The sequence below is a fragment of the Protopterus annectens genome, chromosome 8.part0 (assembly GCF_019279795.1).
Source record: "Protopterus annectens isolate FY-2018-M chromosome 8.part0, PAN1.0, whole genome shotgun sequence".
Classification (NCBI taxonomy): Eukaryota; Metazoa; Chordata; order Ceratodontiformes; family Protopteridae; genus Protopterus; species Protopterus annectens.
The window spans coordinates 1,628,238,118-1,628,252,727 of record NC_056741.1 but is presented as its reverse complement, the minus strand read 5'-3'; the positions used below and the strand labels follow the sequence as shown (position 1 = coordinate 1,628,252,727).

General features: G+C 37.5%; 1 protein-coding gene across 1 annotated transcript in view; it reads left to right on the top strand.

The window, feature by feature from the left end:
- The window catches only part of LOC122809565 (BUD13 homolog), a 506,706-nt gene extending 493,467 nt beyond the window's left edge, over nucleotides 1-13,239 (top strand). The window contains exon 8 of the mRNA XM_044081156.1: nucleotides 13,097-13,239. Coding sequence (XP_043937091.1) covers nucleotides 13,097-13,239 — 143 coding nt within the window. The remainder of the gene's footprint in view (nucleotides 1-13,096) is intronic.
- Nucleotides 13,240-14,610: the final 1,371 nt, after the last annotated feature.

Genomic DNA, 14,610 nt, shown 5'->3' with positions numbered 1-14,610 from the left:
GACAGAGAAAGAGAGGGAAAATAATAATGTAGGGCATCAGATTAGATTTTGGTGTTTAGGAGTGGCAGCTGGTATTTGAGATGACGTGGCAGCCAATGAATGGTCTTCTGCAGCCTGCATAGGGGGGCAATTTTTGTTTTGTTTTAAAGCTCATTCAGTAAACATGTTGTAGTTGTATGGCTATATTATAGCAAAATCAAATAACAGTTCTCCAGCAGATATGTTTTTTTCATTCTGGATGTTAGGAAGGCTTTTAATAAGATATCAAGCAGATGAAACAGTAAAATGAAATGCTTGTAGATGAGATAAACGTGTTTATAGTTGCGCATCTGTAATTCGTTAAAACCACATCCACTTCACGCAAACAAAGGATTGTAGCAAGATCAGTGGATATGGTTCTAAGTTGTTTTACTACATGTCTGGGGTATTTTTTGTATGTCTGTAATGCTCCTAATAATTACTTATGCTACAGAGTTGTTCTGAGTAAAAAGGTAATGGACAGCTGCAAATCACTGTTCTGATAGTAGTTCTTTTCCTAATATGAACATTATACTACTTGAAAATATTGCTTTCAAGGACACATGAATACTGATTTTAATATAGATTTTATTAAAAAAAGTGCTTTTCATTTTTAATTTGTCCCATGACAAATTGGAAGGTGCATGCTTGCTGCAGCCTCAAAACAGCTATCAAAATTCACCAGCTGTCACATTTTAAAGGATGAATGTCTGCTTTCTGTGTGACCTGGAACTTAATGAACAGTTTTGAAATTTAGAACATGGGCTGTATCTTCACTTCTGTCATGAAATACCACAAAAGAATAATTTCTGCTCCTTTTGCATGCAGTTGTTATATCTCAACTTAAACACTGCCATTGCTGTACACCTCCTCTTATTTTGTTGGAAGTCGCATAAATTGTCTAAAAATAAAAGTTGTGACTTGTCTTTTATTAGGGCATATTTCAGCTGTCTCATCCAGCACTCCCCCCCCCCAGTCCCCTCAATACAAACATTCAATATTTCCTTCAGATGAACTCGTATTAAGTCCCTCTTGCCTGTAACTCCTTAGTCTGTAGTATAATAGCAATAAAGTAATAGGCTAACTTTGGCTTTAAAGACATAAGGGGGCTTGCAGCCAGTTTATCACTAAACACAGTAATCCTTCATTATTAGGTCGTCCAGATTGCGTTTGAAGAGGTGCTCTGTTTGATATGAAGTGGAAGTCCGTTCCAAAGGTGTGGCAACCTATGGGAGGTAAATCTGTCCCTCCAGCTGGTTTTATTAATGTCACATACCAGGTTAAGGTCTTTTTTAGAGCAAGTTACCTGTGTACTATTTGACCTTTGGATATGAAGCATTTCCAGTAACACAGAGTCAGAGATTGCCTTATATGCAAGGCAGAGATCACCTCTGAGTAGTTTGTATGAAACAGAATACAGTGACACTGATTTCAAACAGTCCCCATAGGACAGATGATGAAGACCTTGAATGTTCTTTGTGGTTTCTTTAAACCTAGCTAAATTTCCCATTCCAAAGGAAAGACTCAACCCCTGTGTACCTTGTGTTTATGATGTAAACATCTTAAACAGTATGCTAATCCCTAACTTTCCACTTCTTTTCAAGAGTTTTTGGTAAAAGGCAAAACTAGAAGGATCATTTATTAAATATAACTGTAATTCACTTAAAAAGTTAAAATAAAAGAAAGTTTGCGTCAAAGGCATTTTTGAACAAATAACAAGTATGACATTACAATGCCTAACATTGCTAATTGGGAAATCCACAATAATTTACCAGAAAAATTAGCAATTATACAAGGAGCAGGCAGAATATAAGGCAAAATCGGGGACATTCTACAAAATCAGGGAACTTAGTGTCTTCATAGCATCAGTTAACCTAATGTATGTTGCTTTTGTTAATAGAAATAGTCTGTCTGGAGAAAAGGTGGTGCATTAAACATAAATAATGATAATAATTAGTGTTATGGACTTTATTTCAGAAAATATATATATATATTCATATTTTAAAAAAACTTTGCCAGAATCTCCTTGTGTTCTGACTGAGTGTGCTTCTCAAACAATCTGGAAATATAAAGCTGATAAATATTTTTTGGCACTTTTTAACTATTCAACAAGGCAGGCCAAACTGAGCTGTGCCTAATGGATTTGTTGGCAAGACTAGCTCTGAATAGGTTTCCCTACAAGTTTGCAAAGGATATCTGGCCATTTTATGAATGGCCAAATGTCTTTGCCCAACACGTTTAAGTTTCTGAATGAAAATTCGGCAAACTGAGCTGTGTGCAAGAAGGAGTAGGTACAATGAGGAAGAAGTGGAAGGATGGAGGAGTTAAGGAGTGAGAGTGAAAAAAAAAGACATCTATGACATGGCACTTAACCAACAGTGGAATCTGGGGAGATGCGTTAGACACTGATTAATGTGAATGAACAACTCGTAAGAAGCCAATGTTTGAGTTGCTTATTTACATTTTTTTGTAGGACATTGCTCATGTACAAGGAACACCTTTTTAAAATATTAGCGATGTTAACCTGAGAATTTGACAGAATAAGTGGATGTGAGCTGCACCTATCTTTTTGTCATCTACTTGACTAGATGCATACAACAGCTGGAACATATGTAAAGCTTCCTTACTAAAAGAATCCACTGTCTAAACACATAGGGCTTTAAGGTGATCTGTATAAGACAATCACTATACCGGGTGTCCTTCAGGTTACTGAGAGAGAATATGTGGCATACAACACATCCTTGGATCCAGCACTGATTGATGGACCTTTTGGACGTCCACAAAACGAACAGTATCAGAACCATTAGAACCAAGGATTTAAATTTTGCTTGTGACATAAATAGACCATGTGATGTTGATGAGACAGAGGGTCCCCATGCAGTGGAACAAGCTTCCCATCCATGTGAAGCAGAGTCCATCCCTAGGCTAGCCCTACTTAAGCATAACTTTGAGTCTTTGACCAATAGGTGGGAAATTGGAAATCATCCCTATTGCCATTGCCAATGCGCAATGCCACCTATCTGTTTTTTTCTGGACTATCCACAAATCAAATCAATTCTCTGGTAGGCAGGAAAACACTGTACAAACTCCATTTTTCTGTTTCACAAAAGGAAGCAGACTATCAGTGTTTGTTACCATTGGCTGATTTACTATGCTTTTTTACAGAAAAGCATAGTAAATCAGCTGAAAGCAGGCATCCGGAACAGAAAAAGAGGATGTTCCCATCAGCTGATGTCATGGCGATGTCACAGAATGGGTGGGGCTTGGATGGGAGAGGGGGTGGGAGTGGGTGGAGTTATGGGTGATGCGAGGGGTGTGACCTTAGTCTGGTTTTAGCCACAAAGAAACCTGGCAACCCTAAATGCTTGTTCATATTTGTGTTAATAATTCCAAAACCATGCTACAGGCAAGGCATCAGAATCTTTTATCTTGAAGCATACATGATGACAGACACAGTTGTATTGACATTTGACCTCTATCAATGAGTATTTATTAGAACTATAAGGTGATAACTTCATTTTTCTAAAGGCTGAAGCCACATCCACTGGGAGTTAAAGATACACACCCTAAAATTTTTGACCTGGAAAACTGTATTTTAAGTTGTAATTACATTGTTAGAAGCATTTCAGAACTTCAAGCATTATCGTCTAAGCCCCATACTTGATTTTCCACAAGGATAGGGTCACCTTACATACCACTGCCATTAATCTGCCAATATTCTTCCCAAACTTTTCAAATAAAGGAGAATAGATGCTGCACTTACTGGCTTTTCAAAGGTAATTATGTTTCTACCTGTGCAGAGCAAAAGAAATTGGAAAGACAGACCAGCTGTATGTTTCCTTTGCACATAACAAGTTGGGCGAATCAGTTACAATGGTAACTCTAACCTGACGGATTACATGTCATTTGTCTACAGCAAATTGAATCTCCCCTTACCAAAACCATTAAAGGCTAATTCAACCAGGTCTTTGGCTACTTCCACTTTATTCCATTCTAGAGTATCCATGCACGATATATGTGCGGCTGCAACTTGGTCAAATCCTCATACGTATTATAAACTAGATCTGGTCTTGAAAGGAAGAGCGACCTTTGGCTTAACCGTACTCAGGAATAAAAATAATAAACTCTGTGATAAACCAAACTGTGCTTTAATGCAGAAATTCAGTAAAAATCCAGTAAGCGCTTTCGTCTTGTCATACACAAGACTTCTTCAGACTGAATTAAAATCTCTCACTTCATTCATTAAATGATATCATCACATGACATTCCCAATTAATGTCTTCTTTCTCAAATAGGTTATAAAATCTTCTCTGTTGTTTAGCCCAGGGGGATAGCAGGCATTTAACTTAACCTGCCATGTATATTCCAACCATGCCAACTCCTCTTCAGCATTCAACTTGATCTCATAGTCAGCAATATTTCCCAAAAGAAAATTTTTAAATTGATTTTACAACCCCCCCATTTTGTAATGTTTACCTAACGCATTAGCTTCATTGCCAGTTTCCACAGCTCTTTTATGTTCATACATTCTTTTGAACAGCTCCCTACTAGTACGGCCAACATAGAATGCATTGCAAGACTGACATGCAATTAGATAAACAACAAACTTTGATTTGCATGTGTAAACCTTGTTGACATATATTTTTACATCATCAATAACAATTTCACGGACTCCCTTATAAATTAAATCACAGAAATTGCATGCCAAACATTTTTCCATCCTGCCTCTTGTACTAAAAGACCTGGGATTCAAACTGCTTTGGAAAAAGTTTTTAAAACTCTCTCCCTTTTTGTACAGAAAGCGTGGACCATTACCAACTGCTTCTAGTACTTCTTCACTGCTCTTCAACATTTTCCAATTTGTTCTGATAATCTGTTTGATGGCTTCCGAATCTACACTATTCGATATTTGCATAGCAGTTCCAAAGTCATTGTTGATATTTTTCTTAGAAAAAAACTTCTAAATTTTCTCTAGTTCTTTTGATTTTACTGAATTTACTTCTCACTAATTCATTTGAATAGCCTCTAGCTACAAACTTGTTACATATAGCTTTGCTCTCTTTAATAAAATCAGCATCATCTAAAGTAAGTTGATGTGCCCTCATCAGTTGACCCTTAACAATATTTTCTTTCATATATCTGGGATGCATGCTTGAAAAATGTAAATATGCATTGTTTTGCACATTCTTTTTGTTAATTTTAGTAGCTAACATGCCATTTTCTTTATACACTACTACATCCAAATAAGAAATACTTTTGTAATTCAGAACTGAAGTAAATTTCAAGTACGTAGAAACCCTGTTTATATACAGCAAGAAAGATTCAAGGGACTCCAACCCCCCCTCTCCAAACAATAAACAAATCATCTATAAAGCGTTTGTAACAAAGTATATTGTTTTTGAATGTATCAATCAAAATATGTCTTTTCTCCCAACCATTCATGAAAATGTTGGCATAACTGGATGCCATCGCTGCACCCATTGTTTTTTGATGGAAAAAATCATCTTTAAACTTGAAATAGTTGTAGCTCAAAATAACATCTAACATTTCCATAAGTAAACTAGTAGTATTATTGGAAAACAAACCTGAACTTAAAAGATCTAATCTCACTGTTTCCATTCCTCCTTCATTGGGAATAACTGTATATAAAGACTTCACATCTAAAGTGACTAAAATGTCTGACTCAGTAACATTCACTTTTTTGATGTGTACAATAAAATCAAAGGTGTCCTTAATATAAGCACTACCTCTGACCACTACCTTTTGTAAATGTTTGTCTACAAAAATAGAAATGGCTTCAGTTTTGGTCCCTTCACTTGCTGCTGTAGGCCTGAACATAGGGTCTTCCAGATCTTTATGTATTTTAGCCAAGCCAAAAATTCTATTAAATTTAGGAGCTGCATTTGAAATATATTTCTTAGTATCCTCTGTGATCCTTCCTGTATAAAACCATTCCTCAATTAAGGAATCAATAAAACAATATGATTTTTTAACAGCAGAAAAACTAACTTTTTCATAGAATTCATCATCAGCCAACATGTGATACATTTTCATATCATAATAATCTCTATCTAGTACTACCAAAGCATTTCCGTTATCTGCTTTGCTAACAACAATTTTGTCATCACTAACTAAATCAAAAAACAGCTTGCGCTCATTTGCAGACATATGATATTTGAAAATACTTTTGTTGTTCAACAATTCAATCATTTCAAGCTCAGTCATACTAAGAAACATTTCCAATTCCTTTCTCAAAGTAGGATTAAAAGTACTTGGTCTACTGAACTCTTTACTTACATTGTTGTTACTATTTTTAAACATTCTATAGTTTGTGAAAATTTTGAAAAATTTGCATTCGGCATTTTGGAAATAATACAAATTAACCCCAGAGGGGGGAATTCGAAAAATACCTTAAAAAAGGAGGAGAGCCAGTGGCAATTTAGACTGGCAGCCATGTTTGCACCAGGTCTGAATGATTATGTATCATTGGCTCCTATACTTCAAGAAAGAGCAAACATCATGTAGTATTTATTGTTTTGTTAAATGAATTGGATATACTATTTTTAATATAGTTTAGGTGGTAACTGATGTATTTGATTTTTTTATATTTATATTCATTATTTACACATGAATTCTTATATGTTTTGAAACATTTTATACGTAAAATAATTATTTAAAAACATATTTATAAAAGTTGGTTATTTTCAACAATGTATATATATTTTTTATAAGTAATCAAAGGTTATAAGAATTCATTAGGTGAAATGTATTAACTTATAAAACAAGGAAGTGAAATCAAGAATGAAATTTATGATACATATATTTTTATGGCAATGTCCTTTTAAATTAATTGATGGTGATGTCACAGTATTTTTAGTATTTAAATGCAATCAATTTGATGGTTCAGGTTTATTTCTGATGAAGTCTCATATGGAGATGAAAGCGCTAAAATGTTCTATTAAAGTGTCTTTATTTTATACCTGAAGTCATCTTTTTGTTCCAGACTGGTTTTCGGCTATTTTTTATTTTGGTCTGTAGATCAGTGTTTGTGTATGCACCTTTAAGAAGCTATTCAAGGGCTTGCACCAAGTGTATACATGCTGTGCATGTGCGAACCTGACTGTCATTTTGTAGTTAGCTGTTGAGATGTAAGCATGTAAGGTCTGTCTGTTAACCAGTTCATTTGTATTTTATGATGTTGCTATCTGTCCTGATGTGTTTCTATGTATTAAAGCATCTAAATGAAGTAGCCTGCCTGCTTGTCATCTATGTTTGAAAAGGATGAGCGACATGGTGTCAAAAGTGGTGTGTCTAAAAGGACATGGTGTCAGAAGCGGCATGTCTAAAGGGCATGACGTTAGAGGCAGCATGGCTAAAACGACTTAAGGCACTTACTTGGAACTGGTGTAATATAGAGGAGTGAATCATCCCTTCAATATGCAAACTTTGCAAAACGGGTCAGAAATGAATTTCAGATGTTAAAATTGCTCAGCATTACTACTTCACAAAATATGAAACGAGGCATACAGAATGTTCTAAACAATATTTGTATAAACTGATCTGTACGATATTGATAAAAAATTTCAAATTACTATGGAAAATGTTTGAAATAAAGTCTAAATTGCATAAAATTAATAACATAAGAGGAAACAACTGCATTTTCACAAAGCATGTATTTTTTCGTAGTAATCAAAGATATCCTAGTTGTCAGAAGTGTATAAAGTGTTTGCATGTTTGTGCAGTGTTGCAGTAACTTTATTTCGCAGAATACAGCCATTACAAAGCACGTTTTGCAAAGTACAGTATTTTGAAGAGTTTATTGTGCATTTGAATGTTGTCACAAGCTCACAGAAGAATTTGTTCATACATAATTACAAGGGCCATATTTTTAGTGTGTTTGTGCATACTTTGTGGGCATAGCAGATGGATTTTGAAAACCCTGGTGCACTTGTGTTTGACAGTAATATTGCTGAGAACTGGAGATTGTTTGAGCAAGATTACGACATTTTCATACAAGCTGCATTTTCTGATAAAGATGAACGTACAAAGGCATTTATTCTACTTTATTTAACGGGTTCAGAAGCCATAGAAAAAGGGAATGTTCACTTGTGTATGCACCTGCTATATCTGTACAGGAGAAGGGGAAAACCGATATATTCTTAAACTGGCTAAGTCAAGGGAGAGTGCTTAAAACGTAAATTTAGAGAAACGTGTAACCCCCAGACAAATGTTACAATGGAAAGACACTTATTTTACAGAAGGGAATTCAAAGCCTGGTTAAACTTTTGCAGCATGTATAACTGACTTGAGGAATAAGGCTAAAACATGCAGATTGGGTGATTTAAGGGATGAGTTGATAAAGGACAGACTGGTGTGTGGTGCTCTGAGAAAGATTTTGGTTTGTGACAGTGATTTAACTTTGAATAAGGCCATTGAGATTTGTCAGATATATGAACTCACAGAAAAACAAACAAATATGCTTACAAATGAGAGAGAGTAGCTCTAGACAGCACAGTGATAAAGCTCATATTGATGGTATGCAGCATGTGGTTAAAAGAAATAGGCCCAAGCACATGCCAGCAACTGTAGCCCCTGCAGCCATCACTGGTAAACCCCAGAAGTTTCTAGCAAATTGCAGAGTTCGCACAGTCTCAGTGAAGCATAAGAGTGAATCAGCAAACTCAAAACATGGGCCCCAACCTAGTTTAATTGCCAACTATCGTAATTGTGGTGGAAGTCATGACTCTAAAAGAGAAAAATATGTAGATTTTGGCCCACAATGCCACAGATGAGTAAGTGGAATCTTTTCAAAATGTTTTGTAAATCAACATTTTTTTATTAAAAGGGAACATTTTAAGAAATGAGTTGATCAGTTAGAAAGCTGCAACCCTACTCTTTATGTTGATGGTGTGTCAGTGCAGTAGATTTAAGGGCAAAGAATTAAGTATTTTGCGCTGTTTGGATGAATGGCAAACCCACAGAGCTCAAAGTTGACACAGGTTCTAAGTGCAATGTCATGTCAGCAGAAACATTTGCTGGAGTATGTAATGGTGACAGGCTTGATTTGACAAGGTGTGCAAAGCTTGTTGCTTATGGAGGTGAAGAAATTCGGATCAACTGTCCGCTCATGATTGGCAGTGGAGATTTACGGTGTCGAGTTGCCAGCCCCCAGTGCCCAACCTTCCACAGAAGGCACACACACACACACAGTCAGACCTAGGGCCAATTTAGAGTGTCCAGTCCACCTACAGCATGTCTTTGGAATGTGGGAGGAAACCGGAGCACCCAGAGGAAACCCATGCGACCACAAGGAGGGCATGCAGACTCCACACAGAAGGCACCCCAGCCGAGGATTGAACTGGAGAACCTCTTGCTGTGAGGCAGCAACACTAACCGCTGCACCACCATGGCCGCTGTTATTTTATGTGGTCAAGTGGCACTTCCAGACATTATTTGGACTCACAGACAGTTTAAAAATGGGACAGCTTTCATTTAATAAGGAAGTCCACCAAGTCAGCTTAAAAGACATCTACTCTAATTTTGACCAGTAGATTTTTTTTTTTTTTTACCTATGCTGATCTTTTCAAAGACAAACAAGGGAAGCTTCCAGTTGTGTACTCCATGAAGTTAGACCCAGAGGTCAGTCTAGTAATTAGGCCAGCTCGAAAAGTTCCAAAAGCCACGCAGGGCAGAGTCAAAGCAGAGCTAGATAAAATGGTGCAACTAGGTGTGATTTGTCCAGTTGCAACTCCAACTGAGTGGATATCTTCAATGGTGGTAGCGCATAAGAATAGTTCAGATGACATCAGAATGTCTATTGACCCACGAGATTTGAACAAAGCACAAAAAAGACCTCATCATCCAATGCGCAGAGTCGAAAAAGTTGCAGCCTTGATGTCAAATGCCATTGTTTTTTCGGTCTTAGATGCAAAGAGTTCATTTTGACAAATTCAGCTTAACAAAAAATCATCAGTTCTCACTCCTCTCAGTACTCCGTTTGGCAGGTATAGATTTTTGAGAATGCTATTTGTGATAAATTCTGCAAGTGAAGTCTTTCAATGTGCAGTGGCGCAACTTTTTTCCGGGTATCTTTGTGCCATTATAGTAGACATTCTGGTAGGAGGTAATGGTGAAGCCAGACATAACAGAAACCTCAGAAAAGTTGTAGAAAGGGCATGTCAAGTGAATCTTAAGCTCAATCCGCACACATGCAAATTCAGGCTACAAGAAGTTACTTATGTTGGTCATTTGTTTACTAGTACAGGCCTATGACCAGACCGTTCAAAGCAAATGGCCATTTACGAGATGCCATTTCCAGACAATGTTTAAGCCCTGCAACGTTTTCTTGGCATGGTTAACTACCTAGGCAAGTTTATTCCAGACTTGAGTCAACTTTCAGCGCCACTTAAGAGAGTTGACACATAAAAATGTCATAGTCTTGGTTAGAGCAACACCAAAGAGCATTTGATGTCCTGAAACAGAGAGTTGCTAGTCCACCATCTCTCAGTATGATGTTCACAAACCAGTTACACTTTCTTGTGATGCTTTGAAATTTGTTCTTGGTGCAGTCATTTTACAAGAGGATCAACCTGTTGCCTGTGCATCGATAACTCTTACCCAAACTGAAATGCAGTATGCCCAGATCGAGAAAGAACTTTTGGCAATTGTTTGCATGTTTGAAGTTCCATGATTATGTTTATGGTAGACCTATCCAGATCAAAACAGACCACCAACCTGTTGTCACTATCTTGAGAACGCCTATGCATTCAGCTCCAGATAGACTGCAATGTATGATGCTGAGATTGCAAAGTATAATTTCAATCTGGTCTACAAGAAAGGCAAACTTCTTTATCTTGCTGATGCATTATACGTTATCCAGATCGCCCAGAAACACCACAGAACAGCATGAGAATGAGAACCATGATTTGAAGTCATGGAAGTGCAAAACTTTTCTTCCACACGTCTTGATGATTTAGGAGATCACACAGCCACAGATCCAGTTTTACAAAGGTTCAACCCCTTTTTAATCAGTCAAGGATGGCCGTCAAAGCAATCTAGTTTACCTCAAGAAGTGCAACCTTATTTTCCATATAGAGATGAGATTTTGTCTGACAAAGGCATCATTATGAAAGGTCCGAAAGTAATTGTTCCAAAGTCCTTGCAACCAGAATACATTACTGTCTTGTATCATAGTCACCCAGGAACCGATCCTACCAAAAGAAGGGCAAGAGAGCTAGTATTTTGGCCTTCTGTGTCACTAGACATTGAGAGAGCACTTTCATCTTGTTCCATTTGTAATAGTACTAAGCCACATCAACAGAAGGAGCCACTTCATATAAAGCAGATTCCAGGACTACCATGTAGGAGTCCACACAAAGTTATTTCTGACAGTGGCACGCAGTTTACAAGCCAACAGTTCAAAAGATTTGCTGAAGAATGGGACACTACTCATGTCACAAGTAGCCCTGAGTACTCGCAATCAAATGGTTTGGCAGAACGTGCAGTTCAAAGTGCAAAACAGTTACTCCAGAAGTCAAGACGAGATAATAGTGATGTTTTCTTGAATCTCATAAATGTTCCTGGTGATAAAACATCTTGGTTCACCTTCTCAGAGACTGCTGTCGAGACACCAGAACCACATTACCAATCAGTAGTCAATTGCTGGTTCCATATGTCAAGAACAACAGATCAGTGAAAAACAATCTGTTGAAGAAACATTTAACCCAGAAGTCCTACTACGATAAAACCAGCAAACTGCTCAATCCATTATTAGAAGAAGTGGTAAGGATGCAAACGGCCAAAGGTTATGATTGGATTGAGGTTGTGAAGAGTATTTGCCCAGAGACGAGATGATACATTGTGGAATCACAAGGAGCAGACTAGGCGGAATCGGAAACATTTACTACCGGTATCCGAGCCTGTACCACAGCACATAACCTGTAAGAAAGATTCTTTATCTCAGAGTGAGTGGTCTGGTGTTCCATTTCCAGAGGAAGTTCCAGAGGGTATTCCCATTCCTGTGACAAATCCAGACGTTTGTGATACGAGTTGTTCACTGAAGAATTCCCTGTTGCTAAATTTGGTCTAGACTGTTACGTTACGAGATATGGTCAAATCTCTAAACCCTGTAACAGATGCAAGGCAACTTGGACATGAACATTGTTTGTTTCTAATATCTCTAGTAATGTATGTCTAACTGTAGTATTGTTTTTACAAAGAGCAATCTTTTTAAGAAGAAGGATGTAGATCTGTGTGTGTGTGTGTGTGTGTGTGTACCTTTAAGAAGTTATCCTAGGGCTTGGACATGTGTATAAATACTGAGCACTTGCGAGCCTGACTGCCATTTTGTAGTTATCTGTTTAGATGTAAGCATGTATGTATGTAATGTCCGTCTTTTAACCAGTTTGTATTTTATGATGCTGCTCTCCATCCTGATCTGTCTCTATGTATTAAAGCATCTAAAGGACGAGCGACAGAGTCCACCCAAGAATTTAGGTTGAAGAATGAATGAAAGTTAACACTGGATAAAGAAGTTATGTATTTACCATAACATTCCATCTGTGTTGTCCATTTTCATTCTTCAACTGCCTACCCTCCCTCCCCCTCCATTTCTCACAAATGACTTCTGGAGGAATGACACTCTTAGGGATGCCGTATGGCCCTTGTGTTGAACTCCAGTTATGGCAATTCTTTTATAGTTTCCCTCTCTCTCTCTCTGTAAATAGGATCTGAGGGGTGTTAGTTGTAGTGCATTATGGGTAGGGACGGAGCTTGAGAGTTTGTTGGTAGCCACAAGCTAGTGTAACAGCAGAGTTAGATCCGAACCCATCTGCGGAGAAAGAATGAAAATGGACAACGTGAAACGTTATGATAAGTACATAACTTTCTCTCTCTCTCTCTTGCAGTAATTGTAAGCCCCATTCAGTAATATATTTTCAAATTTGTTTGAGGCTCATATCATTTTGCTGATTAATGTTAAAGATTGGTTTTAAGAGTTTGATTGGAAATTAGTTCATAAAAATTTAAAATGTTGCTTAACTGAGCCGTTTAATTCAAAATTTGGTGCTACATTTTTTAGAGAATGCCAGGAATGCTGAAACCATCTTCAGAGATAAAAGTGGCAAGAAGAGAGACCTCCAGCAAGAACATTCTGAACAGAAACTGAAGGATGTAGAGAAAGCGGCTCGAGAAGAAAAGTATGCTCGCTGGGGGAAAGGGTAAGTAAACTGTGGATGTGCTGACCTAGTTTAAATGTTTAATGTGAATTTTAATTAAAAAAAAGTTTTTTTTTGTTTTGTCTTGCATTGTAGTATTGAGAAAATGTTGCTTAATGTTTTGACAAGTTTAGCTACCATCCTTTGAAAAAGTATTAGCTGTAATATAGAGAGTGATAAAACCGATGTGTTTTTTTAAATGGTACTTCCAAGTATTATGTTACTGTGATGCGCATATCTTGGCTCTGTGCATGAGAGGAAGGGATTATTTTAACAATGTTACCATACTGTTGCACAGAGCTTCACTGCTTTGTGTAGAGCATAACTATTGCCACAGTTTCCTACAGTGTTTAGTAAATATTGCAGAGATTTATAGATGTAAGCAATGTCTCAGACTGTGTACAACCTTCATTCAGGAGGACATTCTAATCTTAACATACACCTTTTCCATTTTTCTGTTGGTCCTTGGTATTGTTCCTCCCCCTTCCCAGTCAGCAGAGTCACGGGGGTGGGGGCTAGGTTTGGTGGTATGTTAATGTAACAATTTGCATTTTTTGTGCTGGTGTAGTTGAGTTTTTCCACATTTTCCCTGCCTGAGTAAGCTGTTGGGCTTGGGTGTAATCTCTCAGCCAGATTAATTTTATCTGTTCATTTAATTACTTTTTAGGATACTACTGTTTGGTTCTTTCTTTGTTATAGAAAAATAAAAAAGGCCTTTTGTGACAAAAACTATGGCAAGTGTGCCATAGAATATAACTTCAACCTAAAATACACAAAAATGTGAAATCAAGTTCCTGGAAGTGAAACACTTGGATGTCAAGTGTGACATTTGTCACAACTTTGGCTCTAGAATGCTCCAAGAGACCTGCAGCAAACTTATTTTGAAATGTCTGCTACCCAATAAAACCTGACCTAAGAAGGAGAAGAGGAAAAATGATGAGGACGGGGTGATTAGGCATTCACAATAGGTATGCACCTCATCCCCTAAGTGTCTGAGAAGGGAAGATGTTTTTCATGTTTCACTGTTGCAGTCATCACCAATGGGTTGTCCCTGCTGTGTTAGCACTCAGCCGCCCCAAATACCAGAGTCAATGTTTTTGTGCACCGGCTGCTGATGCCTGTAGTCTGACGTCAGGTCATCAGTACTATAAAGGAAGGCAGCCGATGTCATTACATCAGTCTTTCTTGCTGTGGAGCCCATAGCAGAAGCAGTTCGCACGAGTGCCGGTCGGGAATTTCAGCAGAAAACTTCTAAAGCTAAGTACCCCGTTTGGGATCCTTTTTTCTTGCTCTAACCGATGTTCGAAAAAGTTAAAAATTGTCTCGCCTGTGGAAACCAGATCCCGCACCGAGACTTTCATTCTTACTGCATCACTTG